Source organism: Spermophilus citellus (genome assembly GCF_964194105.1).
Source record: "Spermophilus citellus genome assembly, chromosome: 17".
Classification (NCBI taxonomy): Eukaryota; Metazoa; Chordata; class Mammalia; order Rodentia; family Sciuridae; genus Spermophilus; species Spermophilus citellus.
Window position 1 is genome coordinate 53,910,706 of NC_138199.1, and position 21,247 is coordinate 53,931,952.

General features: G+C 39.1%; 2 protein-coding genes across 9 annotated transcripts in view; one reads left to right on the top strand and one right to left on the bottom strand.

Annotated features, from left to right (window-relative positions):
* The window catches only part of LOC308636558 (keratin, high-sulfur matrix protein, B2B-like), a gene marked incomplete at both ends in the record, with an annotated part of 197,694 nt that overhangs the window by 148,052 nt on the left and 28,395 nt on the right, over window positions 1–21,247 (bottom strand). The window lies entirely within an intron of this gene.
* LOC308636571 (uncharacterized protein) lies at window positions 10,237–10,809 on the top strand (the record flags this gene model as incomplete). Its single annotated transcript, XM_081272134.1, has 1 exon — window positions 10,237–10,809. One exon carries the CDS (start codon window positions 10,237–10,239, stop codon window positions 10,807–10,809), a length of 573 nt encoding a protein of 190 aa, XP_081128260.1.

Here is a 21,247-nt window from a genome sequence, read left to right on the forward strand (position 1 = left end):
ATCAATATTTACGCATCAAATAATGGTGCTGCGACATTCATAAAACAAATTCTTCTCAAATTCAAGAATCAAATAGACCACAACACAATAATTATGGGAGACTTCAACACACCTCTCTCACCATTGGACAGATCCTCCAAACAAAAGTTGAATAAAGAAACTATATATCTCAATAACACAATCAATAACCTAGACTTAACTGACTTATATAGAATATATCAACCATCATCAAATGGCTATACTTTTTTCTCAGCAGCACATGGATCCTTCTCAAAAATAGACCATATATTATGCCATAGGGCAACCCTCAGTAAATATAAAGGGGTGGAGATAATACCATGCATTTTATCTGATCATAATGGAATGAAACTGGAAATCAATGATAAAAGAAGGAAGGAAAAATCCTACATCACATGGAAAATGAACAATATATTACTGAATGATCAATGGGTTACAGAAGACATAAAGGAGGAAATCAAAAAATTCTTAGAGATAAACGAAAATACAGACACAACATATCGGAATCTATGGGACACAATGAAAGCAGTTTTAAGAGGAAAATTCATCGCCTGGTGGTCATTCCTCAAAAAAAGAAGAAACCAACAAATAAATGAGCTCACACTCCAACTCAAAGCCCTAGAAAAGGAAGAGCAAAACAACAGCAAATGTAGCAGAAGGCAAGAAATAATTAAAATCAGAGCAGAAATCAATGAAATTGAAACAAAAGAAACTATTGAAAAAATTAACAAAACTAAAAGTTGGTTCTTCGAAAAAATAAATAAGATCAACAGACCTTTAGCCATGCTAACGAAGAGAAGAAGAGAGAGAACTCAAATTACTAACATACGGGATGAAAAAGGCAATATCACAACAGATGCTACAGAAATACAGAAGACAATTAGAAATTATTTTGAAAACCTATATTCCAATAAAATAGAGGATAGTGAAGACATCGATAAATTTCTTAAGTCATATGATTTGCCCAGACTGAGTCAGGAGGATACACACAATCTGAACAGACCAATATCAATGGATGAAATTGAAGAAACCATCAAAAGACTACCAACCAAGAAAAGTCCAGGACCGGATGGGTATACAGTGGAGTTTTACAAAACCTTCAAAGAAGAATTAAAACCAATACTTTTCAAGTTATTTCAGGAAATAGAAAAAGAGGGAGCTCTTCCAAATTCATTCTATGAGGCCAACATCACCCTGATTCCGAAACCAGACAAAGACACCTCAAAGAAAGAAAACTACAGACCAATATCTCTAATGAACCTAGATGCAAAAATCCTCAATAAAATTCTGGCGAATCGAATACAAAAACACATCAAAAAAATAGTGCACCATGATCAAGTAGGATTCATCCCTGAGATGCAAGGATGGTTCAACATACGGAAATCAATAAATGTTATTCACCACATCAATAGACTTAAAGATAAGAACCATATGATCATCTCGATAGATGCAGAGAAAGCATTCGACAAAGTACAGCATCCCTTTATGTTCAAAACATTAGAAAAACTAGGGATAACAGGAACTTACCTTAACATTGTAAAAGCTATCTATGCTAAGCCTCAGGCTAGCATTATTCTGAATGGACAAAAGTTGAAGGCATTCCCTCTAAAATCCGGAACAAGACAGGGATGCCCTTTATCTCCACTTCTATTCAATATAGTTCTTGAAACACTGGCCAGAGCAATTAGACAGACGAAAGAAATTAAAGGCATAAAAATTGGAAAAGAAGAACTTAAATTATCACTATTTGCAGATGACATGATTCTATACCTAGAAGACCCAAAAGGGTCTACAAAGAAACTACTAGAACTAATAAATGAATTCAGCAAAGTGGCAGGATATAAAATCAACACGCATAAATCAAAGGCATTTCTGTATATCAGTGACAAAACTTCTGAAATGGAAATGAGGAGAAACACTCCATTCACAATATCCTCAAAAAAAATAAAATACTTGGGAATCAACCTAACAAAAGAGGTGAAAGATTTATACAATGAAAACTACAGAACCCTAAAGAGAGAAGTAGAAGAAGATCTTAGAAGATGGAAAAGTATACCCTGTTCATGGATAGGCAGAACTAACATCATCAAAATGGCGATATTACCAAAAGTTCTCTATAGATTTAATGCAATGCCAATCAAAATCCCAACGGCATTTCTTGTAGAAATAGATAAAGCAATCATGAAATTCATATGGAAAAATAAAAGACCCAGAATAGCAAAAGCAATTCTAAGCAGAAAGTGTGAATCAGGCGGTATAGCAATACCAGATTTCAAACTATATTACAGAGCAATAGTGACAAAAACAGCATGGTACTGGTACCAAAACAGACGGGTGGAACAATGGTATAAAATAGAGGACACAGAGACTAATCCACAAAGCTACAACTATGTTATATTTGATAAAGGGGCTATAAGCATGCAATGGAGGAAGGATAGCATCTTCAACAAATGGTGTTGGGAAAACTGGAAATCCATATGCAACAAAATGAAACTGAATCCCTTTCTCTCGCCATGCACAAAAGTTAACTCAAAATGGATCAAGGAGCTTGATATCAAATCAGAAACTCTGCATCTGATAGAAGAAAAAGTTGGCTCCGATCTACAGACTGTGGGGTCGGGCTCCAAATTCCTTAATAGGACACCCATAGCACAAGAGTTAACAACTAGAATCAACAAATGGGACTTAATTAAACTTAAAAGTTTTTTCTCAGCAAAAGAAACAATAAGAGAGGTAAATAGGGAGCCTACATCCTGGGAACAAATTTTTACTCCTCACACCTCAGATAGAGCCCTAATATCCAGAGTATACAAAGAACTCAAAAAATTAGACAATAAGATAACAAATAACCCAATCAACAAATGGGCCAAGGACCTGAACAGACACTTCTCAGAGGAGGATATACAATCAATCAACAAGTACATGAAAAAATGCTCTCCATCTCTAGCAGTCAGAGAAATGCAAATCAAAACCACACTAAGATACCATCTCACCCCAGTAAGATTGGCAGCCACTATGAAGTCAAACAACAACAAGTGCTGGCGAGGATGTGGAGAAAAGGGTACACTTGTACATTGCTGGTGGGACTGCAAATTGGTGCAGCCAATTTGGAAAGCAGTTTGGAGATTCCTGGGAAAGCTGGGAATGGAACCACCATTTGACCCAGCTATTGCCCTTCTCGGAATATTCCCTGAAGACCTTAAAAAAGCATGCTACAGGGATACTGCCACATCGATGTTCATAGCAGCACAATTCACAATAGCTAGACTGTGGAACCAACCCAGATGCCCTTCAATAGATGAATGGATAAAAAAAATGTGGCATCTATACACAATGGAGTACTATGCAGCAATAAAAAATGACAAAATCATAGAATTTTCAGGGAAATGGATGGCACTAGAGCAGATTATGCTTAGTGAAGCTAGCCAATCCCTAAAAAACAAATACCAAATGTCTTCTTTGATATAATGAGAGCAACTATGAACAGAGTAGGGAGGAAGAGCAGGAAGAAAAGAATAACTTTAAACAGAGACATGAGGTGGGAGGGGAAGGGAGAGAAAAGGGAAATTGCATGGAAATGGAGGGAGACCCTCATTGCTATACAAAATTACATATAAGAGGTTGTGAGGGGAATGGGAAAATAAACAAGGAGAGAAATGAACTACAGTAGATGGGGTAGAGAGAGAAGTTGGGAGGGGAGGGGAGGGGGGATAGTAGGGGATAGGAAAGGTAGCAGAATACAACAATTACTAATAGGGCATTATGTAAAATTGTGGATGTGTAACCGACGTGATTCTGCAATCTGCATTGGGGGTAAAATTGGGGGTTCATAACCCACTTCAATCTAATATATGAAAGATGATATGTCAAGAGCTTTGTAATGTTGTGAACAAACAATAAAAAATTAAAAAAAAATCTTAACCTTTGAAAAATATACCTATGTGGGATGGGCATGGAAAACACAATAGAATGAATCAGACAGAACATTCTTATGTTCATATATGAATACGGGACCAGTGATATGCCACATCCTTTACAACTACAAGAATGGGATACTAATTAGAATGTTATTCTGCCTGTATGTATACTGTGTCAATATGCATTCTACTGTCATGTATATCTGAAAAGAACAAATAAAAATTAAACAAAGAGAAAATATCAATACAAATAACAGAATAAGAATATTGAGGTACTTTAAGGAAAATACAGTCACTACAACTGGAAATAAACCCATCTGTAAGATATGTATGTATGTATATAGATAGATAGATAGATAGATTGATAGATAGATGCAAGTACATGTATTCTGACATAGCTATCGATCCACAGAGCTTCCAGGTATACCACATGTGGTTCCCTACTTCCTACTGGGAGCAACTCCACATTCTCTTATCACTATCCCCAATTCTCTGTGAGTTACATGCTCCTCTGTCCCAGTTGTGTTTGCTATAATGCCACTATGGTATACTTATACCCATGATAATTTTTATAGTTTATTATCTCCCTTTGGGTTTTTCTAGACTGTGATCTCAACGATCCCATTGCTCTTGGGGAGCTAAGTTCCACAACTGTTATTTCCTACCATAGACTTCAACGTTAGAGAAAGGCAGTCCTGAATTTCTTGGTGATGATATTCATTCATTCTCATTCTCATTCTCTCTCTCTCTCTCTCATTCATTCTCTCTCTCTCTCTCTCTCTCTCTCTCTCTCTCTCTCTCTCTCTCTCTCCTCAAACCCTTACCTTGGATTAGCTTCTGTATATGAGAGAACACATTTGACCCTTGACTTTTGAGAACTGACTTATTTCACTTAGTATGATTGTCTCCATTGCCATCCCTTTACCAGCAAATCCATAATGTCATTCTTCATTATGGCTAAAGCTCCAGAATATACCACAATTTCTTTATCCATTCATCAGTTGACGGGCACCTAGATTGGTTTCATAGCTTGGCTATTTTGAAATGTACTGCTATAAACATTGAGGTGGCTGCATCACCATAGTATGCTGGTTTTTATATCTTTTGGATATATGCTCGGTAGTGGGATACCTGGGGCACATGGTGCTTCCATTCCTTTTTTCTAAGGTGTCTCCATATTGCTTTCCAGAGTCATGTGTATTATTTATTGCTTGCATTTATTCTTTTGGGAAGTGTCTGTTTAGTCCTTTTGCCCACTTATTGATCGCGTTAATAGTTTTCTGGTATTCCTTTTATTGTGTTCACTGTATATTCTGAAGATCTTTGCAGGTGGCAAAGATCTTCTCCTATTCTTTTGGCTTTCTCTTCACACTCTCACCCGACTTATTGGTATTTTAATTTTATTTCTCTGCTTTAAGAATATTGGTAAGGATGTTGATTCCTGTGCCAACATGTGGGAGGGTTGGACCTACCTTTTATTTAATACATTCATAAGTCCATTTATGAGTTCTAGAAGTCTTTAGGTAGAGTTCCTTAGGTTCTAACCTAATTCCTAGGCCTTTGATACACTTTGAGTTTACTTTTGTGCAGGGTGAGAGATAAAGGTTAAGTTTCATTCTTGTACATTTGGATTTTCCTTTTGTTCTAGAACCATTTGTTAAAAAGGCGATCTTTCCTCTAACATATGTTTTTGGCACCATTGTGAAGGATCGGATGACTGTATTTATGTGTCTTATCTCTGTGTCTTCTATTCTACTCTATCAGTCTTCATGCCTATTTTGATGCAGTACCATACTGTTTTTGTTACTATAGCTCTGTAGTATAATTTGAGGTCTGGTATTGACATGCCTCAGCTTTTCTTTTCTCATTAAAGATTCTTTGACTATTCTGAGTCTCTCATTGTTTCAAATGAATTTCATAACTGCTTTTTCTTGTTCTGTGAAGAATGTTATTGGAATTTTGATGGAAATTCCATTGAATCTGTATAGCACATTTGATGATATGGTCATATTGACAATATTAATTCTGCCTACCCAAGATTATGGGAGGTCTTCCTGTGTTATTAGGGCTTCTCGCTTTCTTTCTTTAGTGTTCTATGGTTATCATTGTGGAGGTCCTTCACCTCCTTGGCCAGATTGATTCCCAAAATGTTTTTTGTTTTGTTCTGTTTTTAGGTGATGGTGACCAGAATAGCTTTCTTATTTTCTTTTTCAGCAGATTCGTCATTGGAGTATAGACATGCAATTCATTTATGAATGTTCATCTTGTATCCTGTTACATTCATAAGTCCATTTATGAGTTCTAGAATTCTTTAGTTCTTCTAATATAGGATCATGTCACAAGCAAACAGAGATAATTTGAGCTCTTCCCTTCCTATTCATATCCCTTTAATTTCCTTCTGTTGCCTGATTGCTGTGGCTAGGGTTTCAAGTACTATGTTGAATAGGAGATGTGAAGTCTGTGTCCTTGCCTTGTTTCTGATTTTAGAGGAAATGCTTTCAGGTTCTCTCCATTCAGTGTAATGTTGGTCATGGGATTATCACATACAGCCTTTCCAGTGTTGAGTTAGTTCCTTCTATGAGTAGTTTTTCTTTTTTTCTTTTTTTTCAGAGAGAGAGTGAGAGAGGGAGAGAGAGAGAGAGAGAGAGAGAGAATTTTAATATTTATTTATTTTTTTAGTTCTCGGCGGATACAACATCTTTGTTTTGTATGTGGTGCTGAGGATCGAACCAGGGCCGCACTCATGTGAGGCGAGCGCGCTACAGCTTAAGCCACATCCCCAGCCCCTATGAGTAGTTTTTCTAGTGCTCCAGACATGAATGGGTACCATTCTTTGTCAGATGATTTTTCTACCTATCTTGGGGAAACCACATGATTCTACTCCTTAATACTATTTATGTGGTGAATAACATTTATTGATTTCCATATGTTCAACCAAACTTGCATCCCTAGGATGAAACCCACTTGACCATGGTACATTCTCTCTTTAATGTGATTCTGTATGTGTTTTACCACTATTTCATTAAGAATATTTACTTCTATGTTCATCAAAGGTACTGGCCTGAAGTTTTATTTCCTTGATGTGTCTTTCACTAGTAATGGTCTCGGAGACACTTACTTCCTTGAATGAGTTTGGCATTGTTCCCTCTTTCTGTTTCATAGAATAACCTGAGGAGAATTGATATTAGTTTTTCTTTAAAAGTCTTGTGGCCAAATAATCCATCCATTCCTGGGCTTTAGTTTGGAGAGCTTTAGTTTGGACAGCTTTTGATAGCTGATTCAATTTCATTTTTTGAATGGATCTGTTTAAATTTTTTATATTTTCAGGGCTCAATTTGGGTAGATCATATGCCTCCAGGAATTTGTCCATATGTTTAAGACTTCCTAGCTTATTGCATTATAAATTTTCAAAACAGTTTCTGATGATCCTTTGAATTTCAGTAGTGTCTGTGGTGATCTTTCCTTTTTCATCTCAGATTTTGCTAATTTGAGCATTTCTCTCTTTCTTTTGGTTAGTTTATCTGCAGGTTTGCCAATCTTGTTCAATCCATCTGTTCAATCCATCGTAATGCCAAACCTTGTTCTATTGATTTTTTGCATGTTTAAAATCTCAATTTTATTGATTTAGGCTCTGATTTTAACTATTGTCTTGTACTGATTTTGATGTTGTTTTGTGTCTTTTTTTTCAAGGGCCATGAGATGAAATGTTAGATTATTTATTTTGTATCTTTCTATTCTTATAATACATGAACTCAATGATATAAAATTTCCTCTAGAACTGTTTTATACTGTCCCAGAGATCCTCATGTTTTATCATTATTCTCCTTTACTCTTAAGAATTTTTTTTTTTACTTTCTTCTCCGATTTCTCCTCCTATCCATTCAATGCTCAAAAAATGCATTATTTAATCTTCAGGTATTGGAGTAGTTTCTGTTTTTTATCTTTCATTGATTTCTAATTTCATATTGTTATGATCTGATAAGATTTCTCTGTTTCTTTGAATTAGCCAATATTTGCTTTGTGAACTAAAATATGGTCACATGTACTGCTGAGAAAAAAACTGAATTCAGAAATTGATGGATAAAAAATTCTATAGATGTCTGATAGGTTCATGTTACTAATTTATTGTTTAGTTCTATGGAAACTTGGTTTTTATTTCTGGATGATCAATCCAGTTGTGGGAGATGTGTGTTAAAGTCAAACTAGTCTGTTTGATTCTTAATATTGAAAAGGATTTTTCTATGTATTTAAATACATGCACCATTGTTTGGGACACAATATTGATGATTTTTATGTCTTCATGATGGATGATCCCATAAGCACTATGAAGTGACTTTCTTTGTCTCTTCTACTTAATCTTGGCTTGAAGTCCACTTTGTCTAATATGATAATAGCTATCTTTGCTTGTTTTTGAGTCCCATGGGTTGGTATATGTTTTTCCCATCCTTTTACCTTCAGTATATTATTGGGGCTTGTTGTTTTAATCCACTCAGAGAGCCTAAGTCTTCAGGGCTGGGGATATAGCTCAGTTTGGTAGAGTGTGGGGAGCCGCTCTGAATGACCACATCTTCCAGTCCTGAAGTAGGAGGCTCTGACCAATCACTACATTCTTGGTGACTTGGGTGTTGATCCAGCTCAGACAGTAAGGCAGGTCTTCAGGTGTAGGCATACCCCTGGGGTTGAGTTACACTCACCTGCTCCCTTATAATTCTATGCCTTCTGCTCTTTTATGGATAGAACCTTTTAAGAACAGTGTTCCCCTGAAAAAAGCTCACTTCTAAACACGCTCCCTCTCTCTCTCATCAATCTCTCATGACATTCTCTTGCTCTCCCTCTTAGGGAGCCTGAGGCAGGGAGCTGGGGAAAGTTCTCCTGAAGCTTGTGTAAAGGTAAATTGTATCTGTGTTTTATTTTGCATCAGCACAAATTCACATGAGTGACCTTAGTTCAACTCCCCGCGCTGGTCAGGGGTTAGAGTGCCTGCCTTGTATGCACAAGGTGCTGGGTTCAATCTCCAGCACCGGAAAGAGAGACAGAGAGAAAGAGTGTGTGAGTGTGTGTGTGTGTGTGTGTGTGTGTGTGTGTGTGTCTGTGTGTGTGTGTGTGTGTGTGTGTGTGTGTGTGAGAGAGAGAGAGAGAGAGAGAGAGAGAGAGAGAGAGAAATAAAATCTAAACAGTGAATTCCAATCAACAGCCTCAAAAATGAATAATGATAAAGGACAGTATATTTCATGTTCAGGGACAAGCAATCCAATACAGAATCAGAGAACAGAGTGGGAGTTGTATAAGGGGCACTGAGCCTCAGGCATCTATGTGGGGTTGTCAAATGAGTCCTGGAAACAGGAGACATGGGTCAATATGGTCTTTTAAAACCACAAAATCAGGAAAAGAAACACTTCATCCACAAGTGGAGAGCTGTGGAATTTGAACCCCATAGTGTAGCTGATTTTTATGGTCAACTTCATCCCAAAGTGCCTAAAATACATTTTTGAGATTTTTTTTTTAACTGGGAAAAATCTCTACAAATCACTACAGCTTTCCAAGTTACAAAAAAGTTCTGTGTATCCCACGAAAGATCTAGAATGGAGCTTGTGACTGACATGAAGGGGGACATATGTCCAAGTCGCCTTCCTGTTTTCATGTCAGGATTTCTGGATTGCACATTCAAACTTTCTTTGCCCACATGAGGCCAGAAAGAATGAGCAAGAGGATGAAAAGCCAGATTTGTCCTTTCTGTCTACAAAAAGAAAAATGGGTATCATCATCACTCAAGAACTGACATGAGGGGCTGGGGATGTGGCTCAAGCAGTGGCGCGCTCTTCTGGCATGGGTGTGGCCCGGGTTCGATCCTCAGCACCACATACAAAGATGTTGTGTCTGCTGAAAACTAAAATGTATATAAAATATTAAAAAAAAAAACAAAGAACTGACATGATATTCTAGGCACCCTGACACTCAGTTCCAAGTACAGAAAGAATGTCTTGTGACACCTCTTTGTGAGGAAGATAGAGCATGAAAGAATTATGGCACATGACTCAGAAAGAACCGAGGGATAAATACTAACACATGAGGAAAAGGAAATCATGTTTTCATTCCAGACTGAAAATTCAACCAAATATAAATGGGTCTAATATGGTAATTGACTATCTCCTACTATACACATTAGTAAAAAAACAGGTTGTCGTGTGTGCTGACACGAGCCACTTGGCAGGGTATAAAAAGGGATATAGGACCAACAAACTTCCAAACCTTCAAAACCCACCTCCTGGAAACACCCCCAGAACCTCCAGTCTCTGACACCATGTGCAACTCCTGTTGTGGCTCCATCTGCTCTGGCCAGGGCTGTGGCTGCTGCCAGCCCAGGTGCTGCCAGACCACCTGCTGCAGGACCACCTGCTGCCACCCCAGCTGCTGTGTCTCCAGCTGCTGCAGCCCCTGCTGTGGTGGTTCCAGTGGCTGTGGCTCTAGTGGCTGTGGCTCTAGTGGCTGTGGCTCTAGTGGCTGTGGCTCTAGTGGCTGTGGCTCCTGCTGCTGCCAGCCCATCTGCTGCAGGACCACTTGCTGCCGCCCCAGATGCTGTGGCTCCAGCTGCTGCAGCCCCTGCTGTGGTGGTTCCAGTGGCTGTGGTTCCTGCTGCTGTCGCCCCACCTGTTGCCAGACCACCTGCTGCAGGACCACCTGCTGCCCCCCCAGCTGCTGTGGCTCCAGCTGCTACAGCCCCTGCTGTGGTGGTCCCAGTGGATATGGAGGTTCCAGTGGCTATAGCTCCTGCTGCTGTCACCCTACCTGCCTCCAGACCACCTGCTGCAGGACCACCTGCTGCCGACCCTGCTGCTGTGTGGCCAGCTGCTGCCACCCAAGCTACTGCTGCTAGTCTCTGTGCGGCCAGCCCAACTGCTGCTAGCTGCCCCACCACTTCATTCCTCTCTTCCTGCTCTACTGCTTCTTGTGCTCAACACCCGCACCTGCCCCCCCACCGCCCCCCCCCACCCTACTGCTCTTCAACTAACAGACTTGATGGAGTCCATCTCTAGGCACAGTCAGCACAGGCCACTTACAAACCTTCATTCCAAAGGGTGGTTTGGTAGCGTTTGGCCTCCATATGGATAGCCTCTCCTCCACCATGTTATCAGCTGTCTCCCTAAAGGAGTTCTCTGTTCCCTAAATCTGTCTGCTCTCAAGTTACCCCATGGAACCAACTGCTCTGTGTTATATTTCCTTGTGTCAATTTATCTTCAATAAATGTACTTTAGACTGACATACAAACATCTGTGTCTCTTTATTTTTCCTTTTTGAATTTTTGTCCTTCTTTGTCACCCTTTTTGATAGTTCATCTCTAAACATTGAGAAATCATAGCATACAATTTGAGGTGCTCCATCTCTGCTCAGTGAGCATTTCACCACCGAATACAGGAAGATAATTTGAAAAGCAAGTATTTGGTCCTCCCTGCCCAAGGACCTTCTCGGGATAAAGACCAAGCTCTGTTCACAGGGTTCAAGCCCCCAGAACAGGGTTCAACCAATGAATAAGGATTGGTGCACAGATTCCCCCTGGGTGAGCCTTCTGGTCGACCAGAAATCTTCATAGAGCTGGAGCTCAGATACCTTCAGGAACTCTCTCTTCATTATGTCACTCTGCTGTCTTTCCTCTCCACGTTGGAACATTTTCCATCTTTCCTATAGTGTTTCCTGGGATCAATTTGCAAATAAATTCTTGGATCCCAAAACCCAAATGAGGATCTTTCTGAATATTTATCCAGATGAGTTATATTGTTTTCTTACTCTGTGTGCCTGCTCCTGAACAACTTTTCATCATGGTCAATTCTTGGTTTGACTCTCATAAACCAAACTCATAAATCCTCTGAGCAAATGGCTGTTTCTTATCAATTTTTACAGTACCTTTTAGAGTTGTCATCTTGAATGTTTACTTTCTGTACATCACTGCATATGAGGTACATGAAAAAATATCCCTTTCCTAACTCTTTTAAGGAGCTACCACCTTAGGCTGTGTGAGATGACGCTGTGTATAAGGATGTGTCACCCTGTGATCTGTGTGTTCATCAGGGCTCACTAAAAACAGATCCTTGAAGTGGAGGATTTTTTTTGGTTTTATACTGTTTTGTTTTAGGAAAGGTAAATGAAGAATAGCTTTCAGGAGATATCTGAAAGCAACCATGGGAGACATGTTACCTCATGTAACATGTTCTGTGATTTCCATAGCCACTCTGATTTTCCAGGAAGCTCTAGACACTGAGAGGGAGAATATATCTGCATCTTGTAGAAGTGATGTGGCTGGACCATAGCACTTCTACTCAGTTGTCACTAGCTGGGGAAGTGGGTTTGGAACAGACAGGGCAGAATGTTCCAGAGGAAGTGGCATCTATACTGGAGAACAGAGCCAGTGAGCAGTGTGAGCCCAGGGCACTGTGTACACAATTAGCTTGATGATGGGAGCACATTAAGGTAAAAGCTCTATCAGGAGGGAATCATGGTCCATTATATTCAACCATTGGTCTTCCAATGTCTTCCCAACTTGTTAGATAATATTTCTGGAGAACATTATCTTAGAAGTGTTATTAGGCTGGATTTTTGCCTGATCAAATAGACTTGCCTAGAAAGATCACCTGGGTCTCACCCTCAGAGTTCTGAGGCTTCATGGCCTGTAGCTCTTCGATTTGCTCATTTGCAGTTAAAACTGGAAGAATATTTCCAGGGACAACACCTTCACTCTCACATATGCTAAAAACATTTCTCTTTACTCCATCATGTAGAATTCCTGCTAATTTCTCCCAATAATGAGGTCAGTTTCAAGTTGGCATAGCTTCTCTCATAGCCTGAGCATCCATTGACATGAGAGGCCTAAAGTGATAAGGTGACAGACATAGATTGCATTGCAATGGAACTCAACCTTCCTCTCCTCATTTCTGGAGTCTCCTCACTTCTGGAGCCAGGACACTGTCTACCATAAAGTCTAAATTTGTATAGTAAAGAAGTATAGATTTCCTGCTAAAGATCCCTTGGTATATAAGTCAGTGAGATAGGTCCACATTCAAATGCTTTTCTTTTCTGTATTAGTGTATTCTAACAATAGGAGCCATAGCTCTACCACATGGTCCTGGTTTATGTGTTGACTGCGTCATGAGTGGTAGGGTAGTGCTCCATCCTCACATGTGGACTTTACCATGATGGAGCTTGTGCCATGGTATAAAGTAGTCCAGACATCATATTATTCATTCATCTGCTTCTAGGTGGTGAGAAATAATGTAGAATGTAGAAACAGTGAACTCTCATGGGCATATATAAATGGTCCTACAACTTTTCCTATATATTTGGGTTTATTAATCCTAGGTGAAGTGACTGAAGTCTCCATGGTGCTACATCAAATGTGTTTGAGCCTCAATATGGTGACTGAGTCTCTTTAGGCTGAAAAGCAGACACTTACCCAGACTAAATGCCAACACAAGTCAGAAACAAATAACTGGCTCATATTCTCAGGTGTGGTACCTTAATAGGATCTCTGTGTTGGTCTCTTGATGGATGATGTTTTAGTCAATTTTTTCATGGTTCTGACCAAAAGACCTGACAAAAACAATGTTTGAGGCGAGAAGGTTTATTTGACATTCAGGGACTCAGATGTCTCTGTCAATAGATGGCTGACTTGGTGCTTTGGACCTAAGAGGAGGCACAACACCAGGCCAGAAGGATGTGGAAGAGCCACAGAGATCAGGACATGGTGATGAAGAAGCAGAGAGATGATTCCACTCACCAGGGACAGAATATCAACACCAAAGGCATGGGATTTTCTCTCTGTCCTCCACTCTATTGCACTTGTATTCATGCTTATTTTGGTGCCAATACCATGCTGTTCTTCTAAATGGAGCTCTGTAGTATAATTTGAGGTGATATTGACATGTTTTTACCTTTGCTTTTCTCATTTAAGGTGGCTTTGGCTATTCAGAATCTCTTATTGTTCTCAATGAATTTCATAATGGCTTTTTCTTGTTCTGTGAAAAATGTCATTGGACTTTTTATGGAAATTCCATTGAGTCTGTATAGCACTTTGTGTTATATGGGCAGTCTGATAATATTTATTCTGCTTCCCAAGAACATGGGAGGCCTTTCCATGTTCAAACATCTGCTTCAATTTCTTTCTTTAGTGCATTGTTGTTGTTTTTTTTTCATTGTTAAAGTCCTTAATTAGTTTTGAGAGAATGATTCCCATTTATTTGGTGGGGGCATTGTGATTGGGGTATTTTGCCTTTTAGCAGATTGATCATTTGAGTATAGGAAAACATTTAATTTACAAGTGTTGATCTCATATGCTACTACATAGCTAATCTACAAAGATCTCTAAAAGTCTTCTGGTGGAGTTCTTTGCTTCTTCTAAATAGAGGATCATATCATCAATTGAGAGAATTTGAGCTCTTCCTCTCCTATTCATATTTCTTTAATTTCCTTCTATTGACTGATTACTCTGGCTAGAGTTTCAAGAATGTGTAGAATGTGAGTTGTGAAAGTGAACATCCTTGCCTTATTCCTGTTTTTATATAAAGTGCTTTTCATTTTTCTCTGTTTAATGCAATGTTTCTCTTAGGCTTGCCATATAGAGCCTTCACAATGTTGATGTAATTTCTTTCTAGCCTTAGTTTTTTTTTTTTGTGTGTGTGTGTGTGTGTGTGTGTTTTAAACATGAGTGGGTGCTGTATTTTCTCCAATTATTTTTCTGCATATTTTGAGATAACTGTGTGATTCTCATTTTAAAGACCATTGTGGGGGGTTATATTTATTGATTTCCATATTTTGAACCAAACTAGTATCTCTGGGATGAAAACCACTTTACCATAGAACATTGTCTTTTAATGTGTTTTTGGATGTTCACTAAGAATTTTTGATTCTAGAAGCATTAAGGATATTGGCCTGACGTGTTCTTTCCTTAATGAATCTTTCTCTGATTGTTGCCCAGGGTGATAGTGGCTTCATAGAATGAGTTTGGCAGTGTTCTCTCCTTTTCTATTTCAGAGAATAATATGATAAGAATTTGGATTGGTTCTTCTTAAAAAGTGTGGTAGAAATTGCCAGAAGTTGGTGGAATTCTGGTAAAATTTCTGTTAAAAATTTTCCATTCTTGGGCTTTAGTTGGAAGGGTTTTGATTACTTTTTCGAATTCATTTCTTGAGTTAATCTATTTAAGTCTTAGATATCTTCATGGTTCAATTTTGGTAGATCATATGCCCCTAGGAATCTGTCCATATCTTTAAAATTTTCTAGCAGATTGAAGTATCAATTTCCATGAAAGTTTCTGATGATCCTCTGGATTTCAATAGTATCTGTGATGATCTTTACTTTTTCATCTCAAATATTGTGAATTTGCTCATTTCTCTCTTTCAATTAGTTTGGTTGGAGTTTATCAGTCTTGTTGAATCATTCCAAAATAACCTGCTTGCTTCATTGATCTTTTGCATTTTTTTTAAAAAATCAATTTTATTGATTTAGGCTCTAATTTGGTGTTGATTTGTTTTTTTGTTTTTCTAGGGCTATGAGATGTTAGATTATATATTTGACATCTCTCTTTGCTTTTGATACATAAACTCAATGCTATAATTTCTTTTAGAATTGGTTTCATACTGTCCCAGAGATATTCATATGTTGTATTCTTATTCTCTTTTACTTCTAAGAATTTTTAAAATTTGTCACCTGATTTCTGCTCCTATCTGTTCATCATTCGCAAGTATACTATTTAATCTCCAGGTATTAGAGTGATCTGTTTTTTACATCATCTTTGGTTCCTAATTTCATTTCATTATGATCTGATAGGAAGCTAGGTATTTTCAATAATACTTTGAATTGGCTAAGATTTGCTTTGTGACCTAGAACATGGTTTATTTTAGGAAATGTTCCATATGCTGCTGAGAAAAAAGTGAAGTCAGACATTGATGGATGAAATATTCTAGAGATATCTATTAGGTCCAGGTTACTAATTGTATTGTTGAGTTCTGTGTTACTAATTGTATTGTTGAGTTTTTTGTGGATGATCTATCCAGTCTTGAGAGAGGTATGTTAAAGTCAATCAGTATTATTGTATCATCGTCTCTGTGATTCTTAATACTGAGAAGGATTGGTTATGTATTTGGATGTTCCATTATTTTAGGCTTATTATTAATGCTCATTATCTCTTGTTGATGATCCATGTAAGCACTATGAAGCGACCTTCATTGTGTCTTCCATTTAATCTTGGCTTGAAGTTCATTTATTTTTTTCTGATACGAGAATAGCTACCATTGCTTGGTTATGAGGCCCACATGAATGGTATATGTTTTTCCTGTTCTTTTACCTTCAGTCTTTGGATACTTTGCCTGTGAGGTGAGTCTATTGCAGACAACATATTGCTGGGTCTTGTTTTGTACTCCAGGCTGCCACCCTCATGTCTTCAATTGAGGACTTCAGACCATTTGCATTCAGGGTTATTATAGAGAGGTGATTTTATTTCCTGCCATATTCAATGATTTTTAATGTTTCAGTTGGTCTTGATTGTTCTTTACTCAAGTCTTTTTCTAGTGTAATTCCTTCATATAATGATTTTGGTTTTTATTTTTCAATTCACCTTCATAAAATGTTTTATTAAGTATGCATTTGAATTACAGGCATTGTGGTTCTGAATTAATTTCGTGTCTGTTTATCATATAAGGTTTGCTTTCATCTTTGATTCTGAAGCTTAAGTTTGATGGCTGTAGCTTTCTTGGTTGGCATCAATTTTCTTTAAGAGGTAGGAATATACTATTCCAATCCCAGCAATCTTTCAGTATCTTGGTTGAGATATCAGGTGAAATCCTATTGTTTTAACTCTACCTTTGACCGGTAATTTTTCTCTTGCAGCTGAAATGTTTTCTGAAATATATGGAAATGAGTTTAGATAGTAATGTATAATGATATTGTAAGAACAGATACAAATACAATCTATGGCAATGACACATTTCTATCACTCTACATATTTCTCTGATTACCTATATTGCTTCAAATCAAAACTCACAATATTTATTATTATAATATTTTATAATATTATATATAATTTTTATATATACAAATCATTCCTCAATATTTAAATGAGCCATGAGTTTAACTGGGAAATAAACTGTTTGAATAGAAACTATGTAGAATTTCCTATCAGTTAGACATGAGTATTTTGTCTCTATTTGGATGATATGTTATACTAAGACTTGTTAATTCAGATAATTCTAGTACATATTAACTATGGACACAATATGTTACTGCCGCACGCGTTCGGCGAATGGGCCGAGTCCAGCGGGAGACGTTGGGATTAAAAAGACACAGGAGTCCGAGGTCCTTCATCCAGGGGGAATCTGACTTTATTATCTCAGCTCATACTTATATATTTCTTTCAGATAGAATGGAAAGCCACTAGTAGGCGGGAGCAAGGAGGAGGGGAAAACAGGTGGTTCATGTCGACTCATAATGAGCCTTCAACCAGGAACCTTATCAGACCCAAGCAGGTCAGGGCATCCCCACATGACCATTACAGGCTGAAATAATATGAAAACAGACACCACAAATCCTTCAAGGCCTTGTGAGCTGGCCTCTTTGACGTGCACAAAAATCAGGGCTGGATCCAAGCCCTGGGGGCCGGGGGGAGTCCGTGCCAGCAGTTTCCCCCTCTTTTGTTTGTTGCACGTCAAAGGGAATCAAGTAGTCCCTGTCTTAGGTCGTTCACTGCCCTTACAGTGCTTACCCGTCTCTGGGGAGGCCCCATTCCCCTGTCTTAGGTTGTAGTGTAAGCGTGAAAGTTGCCCGTCTCTGGGTACTACAAGATCAGCTCGTTGTTGCCAAGGCGTTTAGTGGTATCTACTCAGCTAGTCATTATTAGGTCTTTAATTGGTTCCGGTTCAACAGGGCATAGAGTCAGAGGAGAAGAATAATAAAATAAAGAAGAAGGGGGGTGAAAGGAGGAAGGCATGAAGCAGGGATCATTGTAGAAAAATCATCTTCGAATTGGTCGGAGACAAACTTCAGCAAAATCATCCTTGGTTTGTAGGCGTTGATAATGAACCTGTATTGGCTTAAAAGTCAAAATGTTAATTTGATCTTTAATAAATTGTGTTATTTTATTGACAAGGCAGGGGCCTATAGTAACTATAAGGAGAAGGCCCGACAGGGGTCCAAGCAAAGGAAGGAGATAAGGCAGAAATCCATTTAGTCCTGTCCAAAGGGGATTTTTAAGTAACTCCTTTTTTTTTTCCTCCAAGTCATCTTGAAGTTCCTTAATTTTTGTACGGACTATGCCTGACTTATTAGCATAGAAACAACATCTCTCCCCCAAGGCCAAACAGATCCCACCCTGATTAGCGGTTAGCAAGTCTAAGCCGCGTCTGTTTTGAAGGACCACCTCTGCTAAGGAGTCTATTTGATCTTGTAAGTCCTTAATGGTCCCTGATAGGGTTTGTACATCGTCTATGAGTTGTTGGGATAAGCGGCGGTACGAATGTATAGCCGTGTCTAATCCGGCTGTACCGGTGCCCACAGCAGCCGTCACTCCAAGGCCCACAAGAAGCGGCAAAAACTGAACAGCCCTTTTATGTCTCTTGATCAAAGTGTCCAGGCTGGGAATAGGCAGGGGCTCATCACCTGAGACGATTGTTACATCAGGGAGGAGAAGTGCCAGGACACATCTGCCCGTCCAGTTGGCCGGGAGCCTGGAAAAGGCAAGGTTTCCGCCACAGACAAAGACAGTACCGTTGGGAGGACAAAGAGGTGGGGTTGGTGAGGAATACTTAGTGACCACCGAGCAGTTCCTTATATTTAGGAACTCTACATCAACATCATTAGAAGTGTTTTGAAAAGATCCTATAAGGCACATTATAAAGCCCTCCACAACTTGCACCCTAAAGGGTAACCCAGGGCCACACGCTGTGCCCTCTTGAATGGTATTATTAACAGGAATGGCCAGTGGCATCATTACACCTGTGGTCATACAAAGCCAGCAATCTCCGGCAAGAGTGGGATTGGAGTCATTAAGCAGGGAAAAGGTGGTCTCTAAAATACCTAGGGTGTTAGCGTCTAGATCAGGGAGTTGGGATTTAGGTAGTGCCAGGGGGTGATACATAAGTTTGGGGATCTCTGGTTCCAGTCGCCTAATTACCTCAATGTGTTTAATGGCATCTGTGGGCCCCCCTCCATCAGAGATCCCTACAGGGGCCGTGCTAGACCAGCAGGAGGGCTTGCCAACAATACCATAACAACCAGCCAGCTTCATGTAGCCAGATATGTCTCCCCCTCCGAACATAGGTTGAGAAGAATAAGCACTATTTGGTGGACCCTCCCCTTTGACGGCAGTTAGCGTAGCCTCAAAATATGTTTTCCCATTTTTAATACAAGGGGAGGCCTCCGTATAGCATGAGGAATGAATTGTTGACGTAAAATTGCAAGTTGAAGAGCATTGTGGAGTGCCCTCCGGGTTTGGAGCTTTAATTTTTGGCTTATTGATACAAACCCAATTGGGGTGGGTAGCACCCGTGGTCTGGAAACTTGTACTGAGGTAAGCCACCCTATTGGTACAATCAGAAGTGGCGATGTAAAAGCCTGGGGCCTGCGTCATTGTTCCCCCTTTGCATTCACAGGGGGTTCCATAGAGGTATGTTAGAAGATTTGTGCCGGCCGGGGGACCAAGGCCCCCATGAACTAACTCACCCAGAGGGAACATCACCAGCAGAGTCCATCTCACGGTCCGGAAGATTGGTGGCAACGGCAGGCTCAGGTGTCTGGGGGTCTTCATCTGGAGCCTCATGTTTGTCATTCACCGGCCTTATGCAGTGTTTCGGGACCCAAATGGGCTTTTCTGTTCTTGGAGGGAAAACACATACGGCTCCTCTCACTCTCGCTAAGAGTGGAGTCAAAGGCTGCCACCTTCCGGTGGATAAATCTTTCCACCGTACTTGAGCATTTTGTACAGTTGGAGGGGAGAAATGGCGCTGTGCGGCCGTACGTCCCCTCGCATCAGTGAGCAAAAAATTCAAAGTGAACAAGGTTATGGATAATAGTGCTTGTGGTCCCTGGCAGCATCTATATATCTCCCCCTCTTTTGTTTTTTGTAAATAGGTTTTTAAATGTTGATGGGCCCATTTTACAATTGTTTGTCCCTGGGGGTTATATGGGATTTTAGTTTTGTGTTTAATCTCCCACTGGGCACAGAATTGTTGAACTGTTTGGCTTGTATATGTGGGTTTATTGTCTGTTTTGAGACAGCGTGGAGTGTCCATGTAAGAGAAAGCTTTTAAGAGATGTCCAATTACATTTTTAGTCTTTTTTCTAGTATGTAAGGTAGTAAAGATATAGTCAGAATATGTGTCAATAGAAACATGTACAAAAGACAGCTTTCTAAAACTTGGGAAGTGGGTAACATCAGTTTGTCAGACATCATTGGGGTGTAAGCCTCTAGGGTTAACACCTAAACTGGGAGAATGAATAAATGGAGCACATACTGGGCATAGGGAAACAATTTGTAAAGCCTGATTACGTGAGCATCTTGTGTGGAAGCATAAGGATTGTGTATTTAGATGAAATTTAGTATGGAGTTGTGAGGTTTTATTATACTTGGTTATGGTGTATACTAGGCCCATAGTATGAGTGGCGGCATTTGTTTTAGCATTACTCTCCGCCAGAGGGCCAGGAAGCTCCGAGTGTCTTTGGATATGTCCAATGAATAAAGGATCTCGTCTAGCCCAAACAAGGAGCTGAACTGTTTGTAGTTGTTTTATGATGGTAGATTGTTTGTCAATATAAGGGGCTGTTTTAATAACTAAGGCTAAATTGGCAACATAGAGACTATTAGTGTACACATTAAGTGGAATAGAATTGAATAGTTTAAGGGCCATAATTAAAGCCTCGACTTTTGATCTTTGGGTAGATAGTTTAGGTACTGGGTGTCGAGTTACTTGAGATCCATCAAAAACAACAGCAAACCCCTTTTTTGTTTTATCTGTATAAACAGTCTGAGCTCCCAGGATAGGTTTTTCTTTAATAATTTTTGGAAAAATAATAGGACATTTTTTAAGGCCTTTTAGAAGTTTATGTCGGGGAAAGTGATTATCAATTTTACCTTTGAAATTATAAAGAAAAAGACACCAAAGATCATGTTTTTGTTGTAATTTTAAAATCATATCTTGGGTATAGGGTTGAATGAGAATGTCAAAAGTTTTTTTAAACAATGTATCACCCAAATATTTGGCTTTCCAAATCAGATTTATTACTAGTTTATAAAAGGGAGTTATTACCCGAGAGTTAGAAGTGGGTAAATGGACTCA